Consider the following 25674-nt stretch of genomic DNA (forward strand, 5'->3'; position numbering starts at 1 on the left):
TGCATTATGTATATTTACCATGATCTATCTACCATAATTTTTTTTTGCATGCAACTATTATACTGTAGAGCAGTAATCAAACATTTGGTCCCCTCTATTATACCGTTACGCATTAACAAACGGTACAATGGTTAGTGGCTCATGATAGGTTTCTCATCAAAGAAATCACTAGAGCATTTTATAAGACTCAACATTACATTGTGAAATAGAGTAGAACTTAATTACTTTTTAAATTAAAAAGTACAATATCATATAGTGATAAATAAAATTGAATGGGACATTGTGATTATTTCAGAACACTAAACCTCACCATAAGAAATAATTTCTTATTGATAATATTAAGGAACTGAAAGTTATGAGGTCATTTTACAGGGCAGGTAAAGCATTAATATTAAATATTTTTTAAAGACTTGAAAAATACCCTTTAACTGACTTAAATCTAAAATAGCAGAAGTTAGAATAATAAACTTACCAAAGAGCTTGACAATAAGAAAATAGGTAAAGACTTGATATTTCACCTCAAAAATTTAAAAAAAATTCAAACCTTCAGGAAACAAATATATTGTTAAAGACACTGGGAAGTTAAATTTTGTTCTGTCTAATAACATGAATGGACTTCTGATCAAGTATGCCAAAAGAAAATGGAATTAATTTGTTTACAAATCACAACTTCCTTGTTTTCTCAATATTTTGTCTGATATTCCAAACTTCTTCAGTACTGTGTGTACAGTTTGCCTATATTAAAGAAAAAATGTTTTTCAGGAATACGAAACCTTCTCTTTCAAAACACACATATCCCAATTTTCCAAGTAGTAACTATCTCAAAAAAAATTTTTAAAGGCAGAACACAAAAAGATACACACACAGAAATATATACATATAGGTCTTCTATGTTTTTCCTGGAAATATTGCTTTTTAAAATATAACTAGCAAAAATTTTAAGTTCATAAAAATACTCAGTGAGATAACCTACCTCCATAAACAATTCCAAACTGTCCAGAACCCAGTACTTCATCAGGAAAAATCTGATATACTGTGCTGATGTCCTAGAGGTACAAGCCCAATGAAAAAAAAAACATGAAGAAGAACAAAACATTAGTCCTAAAAATTAATATAATTCTATTAAATACATTAAATATATTATAAACTAAGTATTTTTAAAATAAATTATAAATGCTAGATGAAATCTGAGATGACTGTAACATTCAAAGCACACTCTTTTTTTTTTTTTGAGATGGAGTCTCGCTCTGTTGCCCAGGCTGGAGTGCAGTGGCGCAATCTTGGCTCACTGCAACCTCCACCTCCCAGGTTCAAGAGATTCTCCTGCCTCAGCCTCCTGAGTAGCTGGGATTACAGGCACACGCCACCACGCCCAGCTAATTTTTGTATTTTTAGTAGAGACGGGGTTTCACCATGTTGGTCAGGCTGGTCTGGAACCTCTGACCTAGTGATCCGCCTGCCTTGGCCTCCCAAGGTGCTGGGATTACAGGCATGAGTCACCACACCCGGCCTCAAAGCACACTCTTTAATTAATGTAATAATGTAATGTTATGAAAACTGTTCTGATCTTAAGTGGCAGAGGTTTTCTAACGTGCTAGCACATATGTTTCATTAGAAAGAAATATGACTAAAAACCATACAATGTGATTTACTATAAGTATTGAAAAAGATATTTGCCTGTTGAGATGGCTATTTGGAAATGTCATTAAATAATCACGGTTCCCAACCACATGTCTGTGTGAATCCTGATTCCAACCACTTCTCCCTGTATGGCTAGAATGAAAAGGTTGCTCCCTTATTAGTCACCCACATGCAGAAGAACCCAAAGTGACAGAAGAGGAGGCTGAATCACTGTGAGTGAGCTGGAGAGGCTGCAGAAGGATGGCAACCCATATGAAATTCTCATCTGTGAAGTAGCTAAACTCGTCCAATTTCATCACTTCGGGAGCTAACAAGTTCCAAAAGTCTAATTCTTTCTCTTTGAAATAATAAGTGCTGAATAAAGCATCTTTTAAATCTATGTTTTATTGTCTGTGATTTCATTCTGATGAAATCACCAGGTAATTCTTTTTTCCCTTATATATTCCTATTACATCCTATCAGATTTTCCAACTATCTTCTACCCTTATACTCTGACTTTATTTTTTTAAACTCCTTCTGCATGTTCTGCACATGTACCCCAGAAGTTAAAGTATAATAAAAAGAAGTCCTTTAATATCAAATCCCACCCTCTCCATATCCTATAAACTCTTATCTTTTTCCTTTGTTCTTCCCCCTAGAAAATAACTACAAGTTGTCTCCATCCTGTGATTCTTCAAAGTCCCCACAGGATGAGTTCAAGGCTGTCTAGGGACAAGACAAGTAATATTAATACTATTCTATTATTCTGATTTCAAGCTACTTCATCTGTTAAGAGAAGTGTTCTTTAGGCTTTCCGACAACTCAATGGCCGATCCAAAATCTTCAGTGGACAACAGTGGCTGAATAGAGTGGAACAATTCCACAGCTATCAGGAATTTCCCAAGAGGTTTATAGATTAACTTGTATTTCCTGAAATGTCTCTGGCTAAACAAAGGCAATAGGAATCTGCAGAAAAGAAATTTCTTTAGGAATTTATCTCATGATTGACAGCACAAGAATTTATCTAACCTTCACTATGAAGTTTAACTAGTTCTCTCAAATTCATATTTGGCTGTTTACTTTATGCCACTTTAATGTAGTTTTCAAAAATATAATAAGGATGAATAGAGTTTCATGAAGTTAATTTTCTTAAACACATTTTTAGAAAGTGTAAGCTGTAAACTGCATTCTTTTGGCCATAGATACAGCAGGTAAAATAGACAAAAGGGTCTGGGTCACAGGAGGAGGTAGAAAAGGCCTTATTACTTTTTGGCTACTTGCCATAGGGATAAAATATAACAAATAATGCAAACATTTGACAGACTGTAAAATATTTCATAATATGTCTGATCTACAATTTTCAAAAACTGAGCTGCAAGGATGGAGTTACGTGGTGCAGGTCACTAGGGTGCTTAAAATGAGAACCCATAAGATTCGATTTATGCAACTTTCTTAAAGTCTCCTTGATGTGTACAAGTGACTATAAGAGCATTTGCAACTCCTTGTCATATTATGGCACTTCTAGGTAGCAACTAAGGAATGAGAACAATGGCATTTTTAAGCTACTCATGCAAATCGAGAAATTTATTTTATTTTGCTCATGTATTTATTTTACTGTGTAATATCAACCATTAAACTTCCAGTACCAAGAAGGGCAAATATGTGAGAAATCAGGCATCACATTATAATTGCCTAGCTGAGAAAAACAGATATTTGGCTCTACATTACAGAATTGATTATAGAAAAATTACTAATCTATATAATTTAGTATTTCTAAAATATCACAGAAAAAATATCCAAATTCTATTTTGCTTTCCAAAATTTACTAAAAAATTAAAATGAATTAAAAAAACTATTTTATGATGCTTTTATTTTCCAGTAATCACATTAGCAAGTTTTATATTAGTAGGTACATACTTACCACATTTTCTTGAATCTGGCAATTTGATACTGAAATACTCACAGAGATATCTCCTGGAAATGCATGTAAAACAATATGCACACAAAAAGTCAGTAAGAGATGTAATAGCAAAACAAGTAAGTACATGCTTACAAATCATCCTGCAAAAGTGGTTTTAACTAAATCAAAGCAATTAGGTTTTTCTAAGAAAATGTCATTAGAATATTTATTTCCTTTCAAAATTACATATTCAACATACTTGTTTTTGAAAAATAATATTTCGTCAATTTAGGGTTTGGAGTCAGAAGGACTTGGATTCAAATACTGGCTTTGCTACTTCACAGCTTTGGTACAAGCTTAGACAACTTAATCTCGCTCGAGAGACACTGATTTCTTAAGTTGTAAAACAGGCAAATCGTTAAAGTCTACCTGTTGGAATTCGATTAGGCATTAAAATAGAGGTCTCATGTAAAGTGCTTAGCACTAAAATAGGCATATATATTCTATTAATATGTATTTTTGCTGTAGAGATAAATTAAAAAATTATGACAGATCAATGGATAACACTATAATGTAAAAAAACCAGAGGTTAATTCATAGGTTTCATTATGAGTAACTATTATGAAATTTAAAAATAAATGACTTTTTTATAGAAATATTCCTCTAAAATTTCTTCTTTAAAATTCATCCTCAATACTGAATCTAGGTTGCATTTTAGCAAATGTATCTCATTCTACTAATGAACAGAGAATTCTTCCTGGGATAAAGTGATCAAGAATTACCAATTACCATGTACTCTGCACGTCAATACCCTGCACAGAATACTAGGTGAGGTGTTTTTAGGGAAACTTATTAATTCAGATTTGCAAATAACAAGACTTGCATTCCATGTCAAGCTGAAGCTGGCTAGATTTCTCCTTCTCCTTCTTCCTTTTCCTCTTCCTCCTCCTCTTCTTCTTCTTCTCCTTCTCCTTCTTCTTCTTCTTCTCCTCCCTCTTCTTCTTCTTTCTCTTTCTCTTCCTCTTTCTCTTCATCTCCTTCTCCTTTCTTCTTCTTCTCTTGCATTCCATGTCAAGCTGAAGCTGGCTAGATTTCTCCTCCTCCTCCCCGTCCTTCTCCTCCTCTTTCTTGCCCAGGCAGGAATGCAGTGGCTTGATCTTGGCTCACTGCAACCTATGCTTCCTGAGCTCAAGCAATTCTCCTGCCTCAGCCTCCAGAGTAGCTGGGACCACAGGCGCATGACACCATGCCTGGTTAATTTTTGTATTTTTTGTAGAGACAGGGTTTCCCCATGTTGCCCAGGCTGGACTAGAACTCTCAGGCTCAAGTCCTCCACCTACCTTGGCCTCCCAAAGAGCTGGGTTTAGAGGTGTGAGCCACTGAGCCCGGCCAGATTACTTCTTCTTTTATAACCAATAGCTCTAGAGGTCTGTAATTGCCTAATACATAGTGTTTACCTGAATTTGTTAAATTTTAATATAAAATAGTTATAATAAAATAGGATAATTTAACAAACTAAACATCTTAGTATGTGCAGCAGCATTTATTTAGACACCCTACATTCTACAATAAACTAAGTCATCCCCAAGAAGTCTTTCTTCATTCTGTTCTTAGGAAGGGCAGGGCACATGTTTACTAAGCAAGGGGTAGGCACATGATGAGCTTTGGGCTGGTTAGAAAACTGGCAGACTCACTGTGCAAGTTGGTTCCTGTACCCACGGAGGAGCCCTTGGGAATGACAGGCATAAGGGCATGCTGGATGGCTATCTCCCACATCCTGGCCACATCTGCACCAACGCCACTGGTGAGAACACTGTTATTTGGTGGTGGGCTGGAAGGATTGACCACATTTTCTCCCACATAATACACCACATTTGCCGTAGTGATTTCGAAACAATGAGGATTGGCCCCATTAGGAATTAAAGCTGAAGTTTTTGCTGGTTCCAGAGATAAAATTTCAGATAAAGGAATTTCCTGTGAAAGAAAAAAAGTACTAAATGTTGTTTATCAAAAGTATGTAAACTTTCAAAGAAAATTCATGCCAAGAACATGTGAAAAATGACATCACAAATAACCACCATTTAAATAAAATACTTTTAAACTATAAAACACAGAATATTGCTAAGCAAAATTTAAAAAAATACCTTTACTATGGGAAACCTTATTTCCTTTTTCTAGAAAATGTGACTTTTTATGCTATGTTCATGTGGCGAGAATCAGTATGGTTAGGAATAATGATTTTGAATCTTCACCAAAAATCCAAGACTTAGAAAATAAGCGATAATTTTTGTAACAGTGAGGTAGAATCACAACACTTTTGAAATGCATTTAGGTAGACATGGCTATTTTTAAATTTTAACCTATTCTTTAAGGCACTCAGTACATGTTAATGTAATAACATAGCTAAGTGAATAGTTTAAGTGAGGACAACTAGAGACTGGTTTTAAAATGGTCTTTTTTTTTTTTTTCCAAGAAAGAATCTTGCTCCGTCACCTAGGCTGGAGTGCAGTGGCATGACCTCGGATCACTGCAACCTCCATCTCCCAGTTTCAAGCAATTCTCCTGCCTCAGCCTCCCAAGTAGCTGGAATTACAGGCGCCTGCCACTACACCTGGCTAATTTTTGTATTTTTAGTAGAGCCAGGGTTTCAACATGTTGGCCAGCCTCGTCTTGAACTCCTGACCTCATGCTGCCTGCCTCGGCCTCCCAAAGTCCTGGGATTACAAGGGTGAGCCACCGCGCCTGGCCTTTTATTTATTTATTTATTTTTATTTTTGAGACAGAGACTTATTCTGTTGCTCAGGCTGGAGTGCAGTGGTGCAATCCTGGCTCGCTGCAAACTCCGCCTCCTGGATTAAGGTGATTCTCCTGCCTCAGCATCCTGAGTAGCTGAGATTACAGGTGCATCCCATCACGACTGGCTAATTTGTGTATTTTTGTAAAGACAAGGTTTCACCATGTTGGCCAGGCTGGTCTAGAACCCCTGACCTCAAATGATCCACCTGCCTCGGCCTCCCAAAGTGCTGGGATTACAGGCATGAGCCACTGCGCCTGGCCAATAGTCATCATTTTTAAGGCAATTCATACTAAAAAAAAAAAAAAAAAAAAAAAAAAAAAAAAATCACTACTGCGTCTTCCAGGAAGTATGCAGGGACTAAAAAATAATAACTTTTAAAACAAAGTTTTAATTTTAAAATTAGTGAGGTTTCCATTTTCTGTGACAGCTGTGTAAAATGGCTGTGGAGAATCAAATCAACTATTCCAGAGTCTGCATTCATTTTGAAGGAGCAAGTATCTATTATTTTCTCTATGAAGTTTTTTTTGGAGTTGTGTTTTACTGGGTGATATAGTATGCCACATCTGTATTACTTAATGTAGAGGGACAGAATAAAAATTGCTGCCATTTTTTTCTCTAGAGGAAAGTGCTCTTTGTGAATATTGACAAGCATGGAGAAATCATACAATGTTTCTTCACTCCTAGCAGTGTGCTAGATGCAGTGGATATCAGGAGTTTACTTTGAGCTGATCTGCTGTGACCATTAATTTTCTAGTTAAATCACACTTCTCTGCTAACATATTCAATTAATCTTCACCTCCCTCCCTCTCCCATCATCCCATGGTACCAGAAACACCCCCCAGGGAAATTTAAAATTCACAGAAGAATCAAGAGGTCCCAACCTGAATCCCAAGAAATTTGTAGACTATAGAGAAGAAAAAAAAATAGTTCCTGGAGGAAGCACAAAAATAGCCACATTTGTTGGATGTATTTCCTATTTCTTATACTCTACATTCCCATGAAAAAGCAATAAGAGGTATGAAACTACAAAGAAAGAGCCCCCTCTTACCTTGTAGTACCTGCTTCCCGTGTCATTCTGAAAGAGGGTAATACATTTGCTATCCAATCTCCAATAGTGCCGTTTCCGCTGAAACAGAAGTTAGATCCAAGATCTTTTTTAAAAACTTTAAAAATATCCACAATTGATAACATAAATAGATTTCCCCAATAGGGACATGGGATTTGAGGGTGGAAAGTGCATGGGCTTTGGGAAAGGCAGACTCATGCTGAATTTCAGGCTCTAGAGGTTGACTATTTAGCACATGTCTGATAAGTATCTGCATTTATGTTACAGGGTCGTGAGTAATAAAGAAGATGAAGTATTAGCACCCAGTAAGAGCCTGGCATTTAGCAAGTGCATAGTAAACAGAAAACATCATTTTTAAGCTTATTTCACTGCTTGAAGGGCTAAAGGTGGATGTATAGTCTATAATAAAATAAGGTTTACTAGGAGATGCAATGTTTATTATGCATGCTCATTATTTTAGGACGTAAGAAATCCCATGCTGATGGAGCCAGGTATTCTCGCTTCCATTGGCAATGGGAAAATTCTGAATGTTAGAGTAGAAGTAAAGAATATTTTGTTGGACAATAAGTTTGACTCCATGACATCAACTTAAAGTCAGGGGAATGCATCAAACAACCAACTCTACCTTCTCTCCAGCTCACTACAGATCTAACCACTATGATTTGATGAACAGGTCCTTCTTCACTGTAGGTATATCTTTCAGGATTTTAGGGTGTGTGTGTATTTTTATCTTATAAAAGACCCCAAAGCTCTATGGTTCCACTCTTCTCCTCCACAACCAATTTTAGACCAGTCAAATATATTAAATATATTACACCATGTCTAAAAAGAACTAGGTGGTATTCAATTGAGCCCTATAATATCAGGTAAGTCTTCTCTCTCTAACACAGATGGTCAAAATTATAGACAGATCAATTAGGTTATAGGTGTCTGCTTATCTGTAGTGATCCTATAGGTAAGAGATGAGAAAAGCAATACAGTAACAGAAATCAGCCAATTGTCAACTTAACTTTGAAACGTGAATCAAGTTGTTCTCTCTTACGTACATACACAACCTCATTCATCAACTATTAAGAAAATCTCAGGGTACAGGATTCCAGTGTTCCTGAATGGGTCAGTTCTTCAGGGAAAACTTAGTTAAGGACTTATGAAGTATAAAATAGTTATCACTGTTTTATTCTCTGCCTAGAATGCAGTGTTTCTTATAAAATTCTAAATTGCAGTGGAGCATTCTGAAAGCACATACTGTTGCTTCCACAAGTGCTATAAAATGGCAGGTAGACATCTTAGGTAATCAAGGTCAATGAATTTGTTTGCCTGAAATTGCTTTCCACATTTTTTCCTAACTCCGTTGCTTGCTCAACTATATCTGACACCCAGAGACTGTAATGCACCTTACCTAATCCCGTGTCATGCCTGTGCTGAGGTTTACTCTGAGTAATGCAGAAATCTCACAGTCCTCACGGGACATTAGCAACTCCTCTAATTAAAGCTAGCAAGGCAAGAGAACATTGTTCCCTGTGGGTCTTACCAGCGTGTCCTTGCTGGTGTAGTGGACCATCCATCCTTCTTTCATGACTGTGCTGCTTTTCCTCTTCGTGTGTTTGACAGACTGCACTACCCTCATGAGTGGGATATTGTTGCTTGTTGATGGACTTGAAAAGTCAAAATATTGTAGGGAAAAAATGTTTTCAGGTACATTTTATGTATTTTCATGCATAAAACCTTATGTCAGCTAATCCAAGTGAAACTTTACAAAATTCACATCTCATGTTTAGTAAAACGTATTGTCAGGCACCATGGTTCTGAAAGTGGGTTACTCTGAAGAGTGATAGGCACATTGTTTGTTCACCTTAAAAAATCCTGGCCGGGTGCAGTGACTCACATCTGTAATCCCAGCACTTTGGGAGGCCGAGGCGGGTGGATCATGAGGTCAGGAGTTCAAGACCAGCCTGGCCAAGATGGTGAAACCCCGTCTCTACTAAAAGTACAAAAAAAATCAGCTGGGCATGTTGGCGGGCACCTGTAATCCCAGCTACTTGGGAGGCTGAGGCAGAGAATTGCTTGAACTCAGGAGGCAGAGGTTGCAGTGAGCCAAGATTGTACCACTGCACTCCAGCCTGGGTGACAGAGCAAGACTCCATCTGAAAAAAAAAAAAAAATTCCCAAGGCTGGGTAATAAGCACCTCATATTTTGGGTTGAACTGTATGGTGTTCAGTTTTCAGGTAAACCTGAGGTAGAGTACTTCTTAGTCTACTGAGGCCACACTATTCAGACTCACACATGAAAGCTTATTTGCTTATTTATTTCCTATTATAGGTACATTATCAATCATTTAGAGATTACATTATTCAACATGAATTTTTAGTTTCTCTGCATAATGTCATAAAAATTGGAATCTGCTAGTCTCTGTTTCTTCCTCTCTTCATCCCTCCCTCCTTGTCCCCCTTCCCACAACATGAATATATATGTAATTCCCACCACTGCCCCCCGGCACCATGCAAACTCTTTGGTACTAAAGAAGTGTATGTCTTCAAAAGACAGGTCATAAGACAATTATTTCCCACTATTTAAAACATGTTCATTATGCCATTAAATGGAAAAAAAATCATTTTATTGCTCTACTCTCATGAACAATTTGTTTGTCAATAAACATGGCATTCGTAAAATGGACACAAAAGTTTCAATAGGCTTTATAATATAAATCAGAGACTAGGAAACATTTTCTGTAAAGGGCCAGGTAATAAATATTTTAGTTTTTGCAAAAGACCTAACTTTACCAATATAGTGCAAAAGCAGCCACAGACAATATGAATGGACAGGCTATGTTCCAATAAAACTTTACTACAAATTGGGCAGCAGTCCAATTTGCCCTGGTGGCCACATTGTGCTGACTCCTGATATAAAAAGTGGGGATCATCCAGTAACCAAAAGCATAATTAAATAACAGATATAAAATTGCACATACTTCTGAAATAATATCAAGAACAGTGAAGTATACACAGACTATGATATTTGTAACAGGAGCCAGCTAATAAAATAGATGATTTCTGCTGAGTTTGATCTTGATTTTTGTTGTTTCTACACAATGAGCTTCAAATTAATATTAACTTAGTAATAAACTTGTGGATGGCAAACATGAGCATCTCTCACATGCAAAAAAAAAATGGTTCAATGAATGAGGTGATGCTGGGAAAGAATGGCAACCACACTTCTCCCAGGGAACCCAGACCTCCTAACTTCAAAGGCTCTCATTTACAGCACGCAGTTCATTCATAAAAAAGTAAACATGCACTTCACATTTCTACTATAGTCTATTAAAATATCAAAGAGGTTTAAAGAGAAAATACCGCCTGGGGTTCCCCTGTTGGCTGAGGCTGGGAGTGCTGCTCTCACCTGATGGTTCTGTTGGCGTCCTCGTGGTCTGGGTCTGGATCTTGCATCTCGCCACTGTCGTTCTGGCACTCTGCCATTGCCATCTCTGCATCTTGGACCATTGCTTCTTCCATATCATCCATGAGCCCACTGTTCCTTTCACTATCATTGTCATCACTCCCTTCTTCCATGACCACATCAGACTCTGCCCCAGGGCTAAGCAAATCTAGAAAATTATTTTCACCCATGAAGATAAGCCTGGAATCTTGGAGCCAGGGCTTAAGAGACAGTCAGGTGATCCTAAAACAAATCAATTGGAAGCCCCAAAGAGGTAGTTCTGTGATGAGTTTATTTTCTTTTTTTAACTTTTATTTTAAGTTTAGGAGTACACGTGCAGGTTTATTACATAGGTAAACTTGTGTCATGGGGGTTTGTTGTACAGATTATTTCATCACCCAGGTATTAAGCCTGGTACCCATTAGTTATTTTTCCTGATCCTCCCACCCTCCAACCTCGAAGGGCCCCCGTGTGTGTTATTCCCCACTATGTGACCATGTGTTCTCATCATTTAGCTCCCACTTAAAAGTGAGAACATGTGGTATTTGCTTTTCTGTTCCTGTGTTAGTTTGCTAAAGATAATGGCCTCCAGATCCTTCCATGATTTTTAATTTCCTTTTTTATTTCAGTTCATATGCATCTGAGTTTATGAGAGGTTGAACATGTAATTTTATAGGTAGATGCTCGTTTTCCGTTTTCCCAAGCCTGAAAACATGAAAAGTCATGAAAAACCTTGGAAGGAAGCCAAGGCTAGGATAGAAGTAAAATGCTAGAAGGCAAAGTGATACCAGGCCCAAGTGACTGGGAAGCTGCTCATATTTTAGAAACACAGCCCTGGTGGGAAAAAAAAGTATGTAAGAGGATGACAGAAATTTTCACATGAAAAAAGATTCAAGCCACTGATTCTTACTATTGGAGTAACTTTGAAAATCACGAATTCCAATATATTAAATTGGTCACATAGCTGCAGCTTTTAAATAAGACATTTGATATTTGAAGTAATATTGAACCTGTCATTATACAGTTGATGGTAATGGCAAAAATTAAAATTACTTACTAATGCAAAGTACTCATTTTAAAATGAAAATACAGATTAATGAGAGACTCTAGCCTGCCAAGCTTGGAAAATTCACATTTTACCAGATTTTTCTGAATGTATGAGAAAATAGAATTTCAAAGTAATCAACAACATCAAAAACTGTTCTGTTTCCCCTTAGTTATAGTTATCCAGTACACACTGACATTCCCTGAGCCTGAACAAAGTCAACACCACATGCCACAGAAAGTGGGACGATCGCCAAGCTTTCAATTTTGGCAGCTAATTCATGAATCTCCAAGCCAGAAACAAGTGTGACAATGTTTTCCTGGAGAGCTCTTCCTTCTTCTTCTTTTAGGTACAGTATATATTTCTTCTAGAGAAGAAAGTTCTAGAGCAAAGATAGTCATTCTTCAGCTTCTTAACAACAAAAATACTCAACTGAAAGTATCTGTGATCTTTTATAGCCATTTTCCTTTCCAGAGGAATTGGAAAACTGGTATCAGGCTAAAGGTATAAAGACCACTAACTGCAGAAAAAGCTAACCTGGGATTCTAAGTCAAATATTTTGGTAGTGATCCATTAGAATGCTACCCAAGAAGAAAATGTAAGCTCTTTGCTTAAGATATGGCATTTTTCTTAGCAGTCCTTCAAAGTTAATTTATACAGTTAGAGTTTTCTTGAAGGAATATTGCCAAATAGAAAATACATCTATTTTTTTTTTGGCTGACAAAGTTCCTTTTATTATTAAAGATGATTGAAATGAGAAGGACAGAGGAAAAGAGACTGAGAGCTATAACATGTAGGCAGCCCAACAAAATCCACATTTCTGGGCAAACTAGGATAAGAATACAAGATAATAAAACTGGGAAATAAATTATGGCTACCCAAGTTTTCAATATTAGCTGCTCACCATGTAAAGATCATGAAAGGGTCTTTGACTGTTATTAAAACTCCATGGATGCTTTTCTATTGTAAAGTAGAACAAACACTGGCCATAATTTACTTTGGACTGTGTCTGAAATATCTGAACCAAAACCAAAACCAAAAACCCTGACTAAAATCACATCACCACACTCTCTAATATGGAAGAAGCACAGACATGACAGCTGATCTTTTACCTACCTCCATTAATGGTCACTTCGCCAAGGCAGTTGTTTGGTACTTTTGGTGCACAACGTTTATGGCAGTTGAATCTGCAATCTAATCCCAGTGATTTTCAAACAAAACAAAATGAGAATTTGTCAGAAAGAAAAGTGGTAACCAGAAAATACTTATGTCAGATGAATGAGGGTGATCAAAGTTCGACAGGTGACAAAATCATCCTTACCTTTGCACTGCAAGCCCTGCCTGAAAAGCCCCTTCAGAAGCTTCTTGCAGTACTGGCACACTGTGGGCCGGGTGTAGGAGTGGATGACAAATGTGTGTGGCACTTTAACTTTAGACATCAAAATCTTGTCAAGGTGAATTGGTCGTCCAATGTATGATTGAGAATTTGACCTCTTCTCTCGACCAATAAACGACTCTGATGGTGATTTTTGCTACATTTTGGAAAACAATAAAGGAAGCAAGATGTAAGAGGCTATTTGATTTATATATTTATATATTTTAAGATATCGTTTTGCTCTTGTATTTAGTACTTTGATGTTTAATAATATGAAATCATACTGTATTTCTGTTAATTAATATAATTTACTTGCTTTCCCCATTTCTATTTGAGTTACCTTGCTTGTATAATCTTAAAAAAAAAAGAGAGAATTGGAGATCAGAATGTTTAAACATGATTTCTAGGTCTTTCAAATAAGTTTTTGCTTTAAAAAAGTGGTTTTAATACAGAAATATAAAGTTGGAGTCAAATAAACAGTGCAAATATTATATCATTGACATTTTCTACAGGATTACATTCACATGGTTAGAAAATGCAAGCATTTACGAAAGACAGAAAATGAAAAGTAAATGCCTCCTGTTTGCCCTACATGGTACTTCATCGAAAAAATGCTGTAATCCCAGCACTTTCGGAGGCCAAGGCGGGTGGATCATTTGGGGTCAGGAGTTCAAGACCAGCCTGGCTAACATGGTGAAACCCGTCTCTACTAAAAATACAAAAATTAGCTGGGTGTGGTGGTGCTCGCCTGTGATCCCAGCTACTCGGTGCGCTGAAGCAGGAGAATTGCTTGAACCTAGACAGAGGTTGTGGTGAGCCAATATCATGCCACTGCACTACAGCCTGGGTAACAAGAGTGAAACTCCATCTCAATAAATAAATAAATAAATAAATAAAAGAAAAAGAAAAAGAAAGAAAGAAAGAAAAAAATGCCTTACAGTTCCTTTGGATTACCTAAAGAAAAAAATAAATATGATTTTACATTTTTCCTCAGCCATACAATAAAAGATTTATATTACTGGAAACAGAACGAATATACTATAAGAGGAATATAAAAGTGGATGTTTTGGATATAATTTTATCTCTGTGTACTCTTGTCCATAATTTTGGAATTATTTAATCAGCCCAGTATATAGATTTTAAAAAATTAAATTAACTAAAATTAACCGTGTTTTCTACGTTTTTGGATAATTTCACAGTACCTTTGATATCCTGGGATATATTTGAGAACCGTCAGAATAAATGTATTTTAGAAAGCATCAGAATAAGATAAACCGAATTACTTTTGAATCATTGTTATAATTATGTATCTCATTTATATATCTTAGTTATTAAGTTGCTACTCTAGAGCAATAACTGTATTAGGTGCCTTAAAAGACAGGCCTTATTATCTACAGTTGAGGCATCTAAGCTCATAAAGTTTAAATACATACCCCTGGGTCAAATGCTAGTAAATAGTGGAGCCAAAATGTGAACCTACATTTGTTTGCCTCCAGAGCCCTTGTTTTATCACCATACTCAGTTAATTTCTAATTTTAAATGATTACTGATAAGACAGCAATAAATCACATTTACAAAAAATTTCTATCCCTTTCAATCCCTATCTGCACCAAAAGGTTAAATACTATTACCAAAAGTGAAAACTATTATTTCCAGATTCACTAGCTACAGTAAAAAGAAACTTAAAATGAAGTTCTACACAGGAATATTAGGCCTACAGTTACATTCACAATTACAATTCCATAAAGAAAAACTGTAAAGCATAATTATTCTGGAAAGGTTCAACTCTTGCAGATAAGTCTAGGGAGATTATAAAAATATCCAAAGGTTTGCCAAACCAGAATCATGAATATATTGAATAAATACCTTCAATGGAATTAAAGAATAATTAAATCCACAGGGTAAACTCCCTGTTCCAGTGTCCTCTAGTAACTGTAGCCAATGGGCCTGTTTTAAGCATAGACTAAAATGAAAATATTTTTCCATAGTTGAAAAGTTTTAACACTCAGAATAAAAGATAACCTGATGTCACACTTTGTTAGCAGATTTAACATGTTCTCAGATTTGGAAAATCCTATGAAAAGCTGGACAAATCACTGTTCAGTTACATTCCTTAATTTAAGATACCTAATTGTAGGCTGTGCTAACAGAGCCAGTTTGACATTTACTATACCATGGTGCAAATTCATTAGAAAAGCAAGAGGGAATCTAGTAAACTGAATATTTTCTTTTCATCCAACATAAACACTGCCATAAACTACAAGAACTAGAATTATTTTTGAGAGGTCATTTCATTTATTACCTTCAAGGCAAGATTATATAAGAAATTTAAAAATATTCCAAGTTTAGGAAAAAGAAATTAGCTGTCACTCTGTAGCCCAGAGACTATACCAAACACATTTTCAGGCAATAATGAGATTTACACAGCCAGCCACATGTGTCCTTGGCACAGAATATGTAATTTATAGTGTCAACTATGTAATTTATAGTGTCAGAAATTAAGATTTTAATAGCATTAATAAAGAGTGCCCTCATACCATTCATGCCATTTTAAATTTCAAAATCAGATAGCAGTCCAACCAGACTTATCACTACCTTTCCTTACAGTCTGAAATATAAGTCATTATTTTCAATATGGCCCATATTTCTAAATGAAAAAGTAAAGCTTTACAATCTTGACACAGGGTGCATGCATAGTAACTTATTTTATAGAAATTGATTTACTGCTGGAAGGAGACTGTTTGAGTTGTTTAATTGTACTAGATAACGAACACCTTGGGAAAGCGAGAGTGGAGAAGCTGACTGAAGTTCTGTTTTCAGTATTCAATTCTATGTTTCTGGGAGTGTATACACACACATTTGCATGTGCTTTCCCTAACATGAGGCAAATCTGAAGTGTGAAAACAAAAAAGGAAGACTGGGTCATTATCTGATGATTCCCTAAGCGCTTATAGGGTTTTTATCTTTCCTTCAATCAAAAATGTAAAACAAGGACTTTGTTGATACATAACAGATTATTAAAAAAACCAACTGGCTATGGAATAAGGCCATGACCCTGTAATATATATTTATCTATATTTATCAATATTTACCTAAATGTTTAAGAACCACCCTTTCTGTAATCCTGCCATCATCCCTTTAAAAATATTTCTTTTTTTTTTTTTTTTTGAGATGGAGTTTCACTCTTGTTGCCCAGGCTGCAGTGCAATGGGGCATTCTCGGCTCACTGCAGCCTCTGCCTCCCAGGTTCAAATGATTCTCCTGCCTCAGCCTCCCAAGTAGCTGGGATTATAGGCATGTGCCACCATGCCCGGCTAATTTTGTATTTTTAGTAGAGACAGGGTTTCTCCATGTTCGTCAGGCTGGTCTCGAACTCCTGACCTCAGGTGATCTACCTGCCTCAAGCCTCTCAAAGTGCTGGGATTACAGGCATGAGCCACTGCGCCTGGCCGGCAAAAGTATTTCTAATGATGTGATCACAAACTAAGACTTAAAGATTTTCAGAATCAATGACATATTTTGTCATTAATAATTAATAATCAGTTGTTATTTTAAGCAAAAATATAAAATTCCAATTATTATGTGAAGTTTTATGTGAAGGCATGTACAACATAAAGCATAATTACAGTATGTTTTTGTTTGATATATCAAGCTACAGAGCAGGCAAAAATTCAGAAATTAATAGTTTTAAAGGAAATGATACTTTAAAAAAACTCATTGATCGTTGCATTTTAAGATAATTTCAAGGGGAAACTAGATAGCAGTTCGAATCATAATGCTGACAGAAATAACTGGAAATGTTTGCATGAAATGCATTATTATACAAAGTAAAGAGATTTCATTATATATCAAGTTTATATGTTATAACAACTTTGTATGTTTATTATACATAAATAAAACTCAAATTCTTCATTAACTTACTACATTTTCTTGGCTTACTTGTATATTTAATTACAATGTGCACAGTACTTTAGAGTTTTAAATAACACCTTTCTTTAAAGCTAACTATAATAAAGTGAAAATTCTTCCTTACCGTCAACACTATTGAAGGTTTTACTGGGTTTATTAGGTTAACTAAATGGTGTTTAAATTAATTTTCACTCTTAGTCTCTATTCCAATTTGGCCCCATGTATTTGGTGAACCTGAAAAATCTGCAGAATGATTTTTTTTTTTTTTAATGAGAAGAGGAGGGAAAGTTGAAATGCTTTGGAAAGTCTGTTTTGTTCTGCTTCATTAATATGTTCAGAGAAAAAAATGGCTCAAAACTTAAAGAGCACATTTAAAATTTCGTTTTTTATAACTATGGGCAACACATATAAGAGAATGCATTTTTAAAAATTTTATATTTTTATATTAGCCATATGTTCTATGAATTGGAGGAGTTTGGATCAACTTACAGGTGTGGAACTTTTGTAAGAACTGACATCACTGTAAAATATGGTATTGAGATAGATGCATATAAATGATTTGATTTGGCAAATTATATATGATGACAAACATAAAGGTATTTTTTGTGTTAGAAGTGTAAGAGTTAACATATCATGCATGGGAGATAATATGAGAATGTAATGATGAAAGTTGTATTTTGAAGCCAGGAATAGAAATTAAATAAAATAAAAATTATGAAGATCAATTTTTTTAAGTTTGTGGTTTCACAAAGCATCTTTAACATTCTTACACCAAGTGTTTCATTTGAAATTACTGCCAAAGCTGGAACTCTGTGCACTGAACACCTACTCAGAGAGACAATGTATCCTGCTCTTCTAGAGACTGAATTTGTTTTTTAACCTAGTGTGCTAAATTAATGACTCAGCAAGTTTGCAACCTTCCCAGGAAATGATTGCTTAGATTACATTGTGGAAACTCCAACTGCCAGCATGTCTTTAAACATTTAATAGGACTGAAATAATTTCCCAACAAGGTATATTCCACTTAGCAGTTCACAATGAACTCTCTTCATTAGTTAAGCTAGAAAACACAGAGGAAAAGTTGCCTTTACTTGTGGTTTGTTTATTGTCACTTGCGTAAAAAATCAAACATAAAATTCTCTGAGATAAAAGTCACTCGACAATAAAAAATGGCTCAAATGAAAATGTGTGCATTATTAAAATATTTCTGTGTGTTAACTAAAATTCATTTCACAGCAATTCACTGTGTCTGGATTTGGGGAGACAAACTCCCTTTGAGTTAAAGAGAAATAGAAAGAGACTACTTTAGCATACACGCCAACATCTCTTTATGGATTTGTCTGAATCATTTGATAATAAGCTCCCATGGAAGAACAAAGTCCGTGACAAACAGTAAGCAGTTTCACCTGAGATAAGTGTATGTTTTCAAGAAGTAAATGCATAGGATTAGTGGATGAGATGTTTCAATAGAAATATTTAATATACAGACTGTAATAAAAGATTTTTACAATTTAAAGTTACATAAACTGTTAACACTGACATATTTGCTTTTCAGGATTTCAGTTTTAAGAGGGGACACCTGGTTAAGGAATATTTTCCACTGCAAATGCTCTGTACTTGTCTGCCTGCTCCTTGCCCCTACTTCAACATGAAAATCTGTGCAGAACTCTTCTGCTACCAAACTCAAACACTTAATAGGCTGTTCATATTAATGGGTGGCCCTCAGCATCAAGGATGCAATGAGGAATGGTTGAGACTATAGTAATTTGGAGAGGACAGCGTCACTGTAAAAGGGATAGCTACAGCTCAATTAGTTCTAACAGCTGCCATGTGAACATGTGAACCTATTGTTGATGGATCTTTTAGTTTTTCAAAAGAAGCAGGGAATCTAGGTGTGTGATAAAATAACTTGATCTAGATGTCAGCAACTGAAAAAAAAAATTTAAAAACTTTGTGCCAGTCAATTTATCTGGGGACTAAATCTAGTTGAAATGGAGACCTTTGAGGTTATAAAAAGTGTTTTCTATCATTATCTAGTTCAGCCGAAGACCTTTATATATGCAAAACTATTTTCATAGCACTTTACATGGATTTCATTTATTTATACCTCATGTATAAATAAACTATACATTTTATACAACTATTTATACATTTTATACAACTATTTTCATAGCACTTTACATAGATATCATTTATTTATACCTCATGTATAAATAAACTATACATTTTATACAACTATTTATACATTTTATACAACTATTTTCATAGCACTTTACATGGATTTCATTTATTTATACCTCCATGTTACACCTAAAGAAACTGAGTTACTGAGAGATTAAATCATTTTCCCAAGATCACACAACTTGTAAGTAGCAGAACTACGAATTCAGGTAGTTTTGCTCCAGATAACAATGATTCCTTTCTCCTTAGATCCTCCCCAGCTTTCACATTCCTTGATTTTATGCTAATATAGAAAACAGTAAGTATTTTCTTCCTCTCAGTTAGTCAATAAGGACAACATAAGAGGCAATAAGACAACAAGAATAATCAAACAGTAGTGTGTTTTATGTGCCAAAAATGATATGCAGGATATCATGAACCCCTTAACCTTGACCTACAGAAGAGATTTCTAACCAGCTTGTCTGTGCTTAGATGATAGGACCTGAGTCATGCATGTTTTCCAGAACACAATAACTAGTGGAATAAACAGCTGCTATTGCATAAACATCACTCAGTTGGCTGCCTACTTTCCTATTCAGGTGTTATTATGCTTAAAAGATACTAGCATAACTATGCAAAAATAGATGCAAGCAAATGTTAATCTTTTATTCCAGAAGTTTCGAGATCTAGCATTTTGGACTATCATTCAAAGAACAGTGCAGAGTAACAGCTTAAGACAGTTCTCTCCTATTGCCATCGAGATGGATCTATCTAATTTAGCAAGTGTTTCCTGGGGCAAATTTTACCTGAAAGCTCAATTCAGATGCTTCAGGACATATAAATATGAGGAAATAATTCTCTGTGCCCAATTAGTTTATTAGCCAGTAGAATCCTAGACACAGCATAACTGTTATTATTGTTGACCTTTATATTTACTCTTTCCCTTTCTTCATAGATGGTTTCCTCCTTATTCTTCAGATTTCAGTTCCCATGCCCCCTTCTCTGAGAGGCCTCCTCACCACCTAACTTATTGCTTACCCCCACTCCATACTCTATTACTCTCTCACATCATCCTGTCTCCTCCAAAGTCATTAAAGCAGCATGCAACTGTATTATTTACCTCATTATTTGTTTACTGGATTTTTACTGTCTCCCTTCAACAGAATATAGGTTTCAGGAGGGCAGCATCTTTATTATTTTGTTCATCATTGTAACACCAATTTCTGGAATACCGTGTCACAAAGAATAATTGCTGATATATACATATATGAAAGTTCAAAGGAAAGATAAACCATATTCATGGTGGAGGCGAGGGGTAATTCAGAAAGGGGGTTTCCTGAAGAAAAGACATTTGCATAGACGCCAAGGTGAGTCTTGCCATACCATGGCTATGTTGTGCATTATTAGTAATTAAAATTTTGTTTGGGTGTGGGATGGGGAGGAAGGAGGGATGGTTAATGGGTGCAAAAAAATAGCACAGTGAATAAGACCAAGTATTTGCTATCACAACAGGGTGACTACAGTTAAAAATAATTTAACTGTGTATTTTTAAATAACTAGAAGAGTATAATTGGATTGTCTGTAACACAAAGGATAAATCCTTAAAGTGAATGGATACCCCATTTACCCTGATGTGATTATTAAATACTGCATGCCTGTATGAAAATTTCTCATGTAACCCAAAAATATATATATGTCTACTATGTACTCACAAAAATTAGATAGATAGATAGATAGATAGATAGATAGATAGATAGATAAGTTTTTTTCAGGACAATTCAGTCCTATCAATCTGCAAACTGTCCGGAGATTTCTTTTTTATATTTCGAAACTCTCTGTCTCACTTAGGGATGATGACCTAACCTGCTGTTAGGAAAACACAGTGGTGAATGCTCAGTCCGAGGCTACTTTCTGAAGCAAAAAACAAACAAACAAAAAACGGGGGAAAAAAAAAAACCCACACAGTCATCTGCAACAACACTACATGAATATATTACCTCTCACACAGGAGTGGGGATTTTCGAGCACAGAGCTCTTTGACAACAGAAAAATATGAAAACCCTTGAGAAATGGAGTTCATATAGGAACGCACATGTTTCCAGGCTCTATAATTCAGGCAGTAGAGAGTAGGGTGTTTGCTGAGTTTCAGGTTGTTTGGTGGTATTCAGATTCTCTATTCCTTGAGCTAACTGTCAAATATCCTAAATATATAGCATAAATAAAAGCTAATCAACACCTTTTCACAACAGTGAAATGGTGGCTACAGGGCAAGCAAAAAAAAAATATGTGCCCACTGCTTAGTGGTGACAGATACTGTGTTATACCATGGAGAATCCATTTCTTAAATGTTTACAGCAATTTGTGAAAGCTTTCAAAGTAATAACATATATAATCTCTTATTAAAATACAAGGTGATCTAGATTTGCTGAGTGCTAAAGTAATCGTGGAAGTTATATTAACTTTTATATTGCCTCACTATTTTCAAGTAAACCAAAATGAAGGGTAAAGGAACCGTGATATTTTCTTAAGTGATCTACCCATTGCAGGGAAAGCACCAGAACTGTTCAAAAATTGTTGCAAATTACATGTACATTTCCACCAAAGAAGAAAATAACTGCATGTCAACAACTTCCACTTTGGGACTTTAAGTGTCAGAAAGTGAAATGGAGGGTAAACACATTATGTGGGAAAACCAAGGACAGTAATTTTAGAGGTAAATATTCCCATAGTATTTGACCTTGCCTGAATAGACAAGGACCTGGCCTGGGTTTATGGTCTCACTGGAAAGCTGAATGAAATAGTCTGAAAAGAGACTGTGGCACTGATTACTACTGCCTTGGAGACACCAAGCAGCTGGGAAAGTATGCCATAAACACAGTCCTAGGCCACAAAGGTGAGAGCCTCTCCCTTCAAAAATGGTCCATAAGGATAACTTTATGGTGTTGCAGGAAATAAGGGGCCGGAGAGACCAAATAGGGGTGCAGGAGAGTTAATTTAAGGTGTACACTGGCTTAGCAGACATGTGTCCTGAAAGACTGAGCACCAGACAAAGAAAACAGATGCCTTTTAAGCAGTTTATGGTGGGAACTAAGTGTTGCAGGAATCAGGCTTACAGAAGCCAGAACAAAAGCAGTTAATCATTAGGTAACATTAGTGAGATTCAGCTTACATCTTGGGAAAAACATGTCCTATAACTTATGCTTATCTATTTTGTGACCTTGCAGCTGCACAGCAAGAAGAAAAACAGAAACTTAGAGACCTTACAAAATATGTGGGAAAGAGATAAGGTTAATTAATGTCTTACAGTTTCTACAGAAAGGCAGTTAACATTCTTTTTTAACTTTTACTTCAAGGGGGTTCACCAATGCCTTACAGCTAAACTTTTATGATTTTTTCTATTTCACAAGGACAATCAATTCTTTAACTTTTCTACTTCAATCCCCCCTTTGGTGCTCTGTATAAATGATGTTTAATAAAGAGCACCACAATTTTTTTTTTTTTTTTTGAGTGGCTACACATTTTTTTTGAGGCAAGGCCTGGTACTTGGTTAAGGCCATGATTTGAGTAGTAGTATGCTTTGTTACCATTGCCTCTACAGTTGACTGGATACTTTTGATTAATAGAGGCAGGAGGCAAGGGAGAATTAGACATCTTTTAACTATAAAGCTTTTTATTAGAGTCTTGAAATTATTGAAAGATGACAACCATTCACTAAAAAGTGAATCTGGGGACTATTTTTTCCAGGTTTGAACTGGGACATGAGCAAGTTTAGCCATTTTCCCTGGGCCTGCCTTATAAATGCTGTGTTTACCATGTGCTGGCCTCACAAAGTCTTTTATAAAACTGGCTGGGGCTTCTGTTTTTTTGACACGGAGTCTCGCTCTGTTGCCCAGGCTAGAGTGCAGTGGTGCGATCTCGGCTCACTGCCAGCTCTGCCTCCTGGGTTCATGCCATTCTCCTGCCTCAGCCTCCTGAGTAGCTGGGACTACAGGCACTCACCACCATGCCCAGCTAATTTTTTGTATTTTTAGTAAAGATGGGGTTTCACCGTGTTAGCCAGGATGGTCTCGATTTCCTGACCTCGTGATCTGCCCGCCTTGGCCTCCCAAAGTGCTGGGATTACAGGCGTGAGCCACCATGCCCGGCCTGGCTGGGGCTTTTATCTGCACCCTGAAGCACCTTTGAGATTTTTTTAATATTGATTGCTTTTATTTTTGCCATTTTTTAAACTTCACAGGGGTATCTTTTGGTATCTCTGCAGCTGCTGTAGTTGGGCTGCCTTATTTGGGTCCCAGTGGGGGTCCTTTTGTTCCTTGAGTTATTTGTATGACTCTGGCATGGCCAGACTTGAGATGGCCTGCCTGATTTTTTTAACCATTTATTTTAATTTCTTGCAGTTTTGATTGTTTTTTCACAGGTGATACTGACGGCGTGTATTTATTTGAGCTTTACTTTTTAGAGGCAGGTAGCCTTGGTAAAGGGGGATAAATTGGATTGTAAGGAGGAGGGGTCTTTATTCCCTCCATTGGTTCTTGCAAAACCGGTTTTTCCTGTGGCTTTCCTTTTGTCTCTGTGTTTGCTGGTGAAGTTTTTATTTGTGGTTTGGTTTGTGTTACAAGTTTTTGTAATTTTTTTTTTTAATTTTGTGTTTACTGGTGAAGTTTTTACTTTGTGTTTGTAGTTGCTAGTGTAGTTGATTTTTTTTTTGGCTCGAGCTGCGAGAGTTTGTAATAAGCTGTTAAACAGGGCTGTATTTAGCTATGAGTTAATAAAAGGAAATTTGGTTTGAATGTCTAGACTGTTTTTTGACTTTGGTTATTACCTTAAATACATGGCTAATTGTTTTTTGTTTTTATTTATAGTGCCTTTGGCTGGCCCTTCAACATTAAAAGAGGGTTATTTTAATTCATACAGGGTTTTCAGCATTTGAGGGGTTAACTTGACTTTTTGATTTCCCATAAAGCCTTTTTTAAAGTTTTTTAATATACATTCCAATGGAGTGGGTTTTGACGATTTTCCTCCCATTTCCTCCCAGTAACGACACAGCACATTCACTTTTCCTTTCTTTTTAGACCAATCAGACCTGGTTGGCCTTACACTTTGCTTAGAGCATACAGCCTCTACTAAGAGACCTGTAGCCTTCTGTATGTCACTCCTCACGTTGCTTCCTTCTGGAACCGTCTTTATCACACACACTCACACACTTCCCTGCTTCCAGCTCCCTTTCCTGGTTGGGGTAGCGAGCCACTCTCGCCACTTCCAGTTTCCTAGTTGGGGTGGTGAGCCACTCTCGCCACCTCCAGTTTTCTTTTCCTAGCTGACTTAGCGAGCCACTCTCCTGTCCTGTCTCTGTTGGGGTGTGAGTTTCATTCAAATCAATGAGCCACTCTTGTTGTCCCCAGCCCCTCTGGGTCGGATTAGTTGTCACTCCCCTGGAGGTGATCAGGCTTCCCTTCTGTCCTTAGGGACGGGTCCTGCCTCAGGGCCCAAACCTTACCACAGTTCAGATGTCTGTGCAGTGCTCCTGATGCCATCCAGGAATCCCCTTTACTGGTTCCGTTGCACTGTCTGGAAGGGCACCGGGACATGGGAGGGCCTATCTCCTTCAGGGCTGAAGCTCTCCCATTGGCACCAAGGTTCCCAGGTCTCCTCGGTCCCGGGGCCTCAGTCCCACAGGCAAAGGAGACAGAAATCTGCCATCTCCAGTCCCGGGTTTCGGCACCAGAAATGTTGCAGCGAATTAAGGGACCAGAGAGACTGAATGGGGGTGCAGGAGAGTTTATTTAAGGTGTACACTGGCTTAGTGGACATGTGTCCTGAAAGACTGAGCACTAGACAAAGAAAGAAGTTGCCTTTTAAGCAGTTTTTGGCAGGAACTATGTGATGCAGGAATCAGGCTTACAGAAGAAAGAACTAAAGCAGTTAATCATTAGGCAACATTCTTGAGATTCAGCTTACATCTTGGGAAAAACATGTCCTGTAACTTATGCTTATCTATTTTGTGACCTTGCAGCTGCACAGCAAGAAGAAAAACAGAAACTTAGAGACCTTACAATATATGTGGGAAACAGATAAGGTGTCTTACAGTTTCTACAGAAAAGCAGTTAATATTCTTTTCTAACTTTTACTTCAAGGGGTTCACCAATGCCTATTAGAGCTAAACTTTTTATTACTTTTTCTATTTCATAAGGACAATCAATTCTTTAATTTTTCTACTTCAATAGTACATTATAGAATCCTAGCCCATAACACTCAATGTCAAACATGTAGCGCTGTGTGTGTCTGTGTGTACATGCTCATGTGCTTCTGAAACAACGTGGTAAGACCAAAGACTAGATTTTAATGCAACTTAATTACAAAAGAGAAAGA

At 36.5% G+C, this 25674-nt stretch overlaps 1 protein-coding gene across 2 annotated transcripts in view; it reads right to left on the reverse strand.

Moving 5' to 3' along the window:
* PRKD1 (protein kinase D1) overlaps positions 1 to 25674 on the reverse strand; it is a 353215-nt gene that overhangs the window by 48939 nt on the left and 278602 nt on the right. For both annotated transcript variants that reach the window (XM_034937377.4, XM_034937376.4), the window contains 8 exons: positions 13183 to 13393; positions 12978 to 13055; positions 10781 to 10985; positions 8915 to 9038; positions 7366 to 7443; positions 5215 to 5494; positions 3542 to 3594; positions 974 to 1046 (listed from right to left, as the gene is read on the reverse strand). In XM_034937377.4, the coding sequence (XP_034793268.1) occupies positions 974 to 1046; positions 3542 to 3594; positions 5215 to 5494; positions 7366 to 7443; positions 8915 to 9038; positions 10781 to 10985; positions 12978 to 13055; positions 13183 to 13393 (1102 nt within the window). The remainder of the gene's footprint in view (positions 1 to 973; positions 1047 to 3541; positions 3595 to 5214; positions 5495 to 7365; positions 7444 to 8914; positions 9039 to 10780; positions 10986 to 12977; positions 13056 to 13182; positions 13394 to 25674) is intronic.

Source organism: Pan paniscus, chromosome 15, assembly GCF_029289425.2.
Source record: "Pan paniscus chromosome 15, NHGRI_mPanPan1-v2.0_pri, whole genome shotgun sequence".
In the NCBI taxonomy this organism is placed as follows: domain Eukaryota; kingdom Metazoa; phylum Chordata; class Mammalia; order Primates; family Hominidae; genus Pan; species Pan paniscus.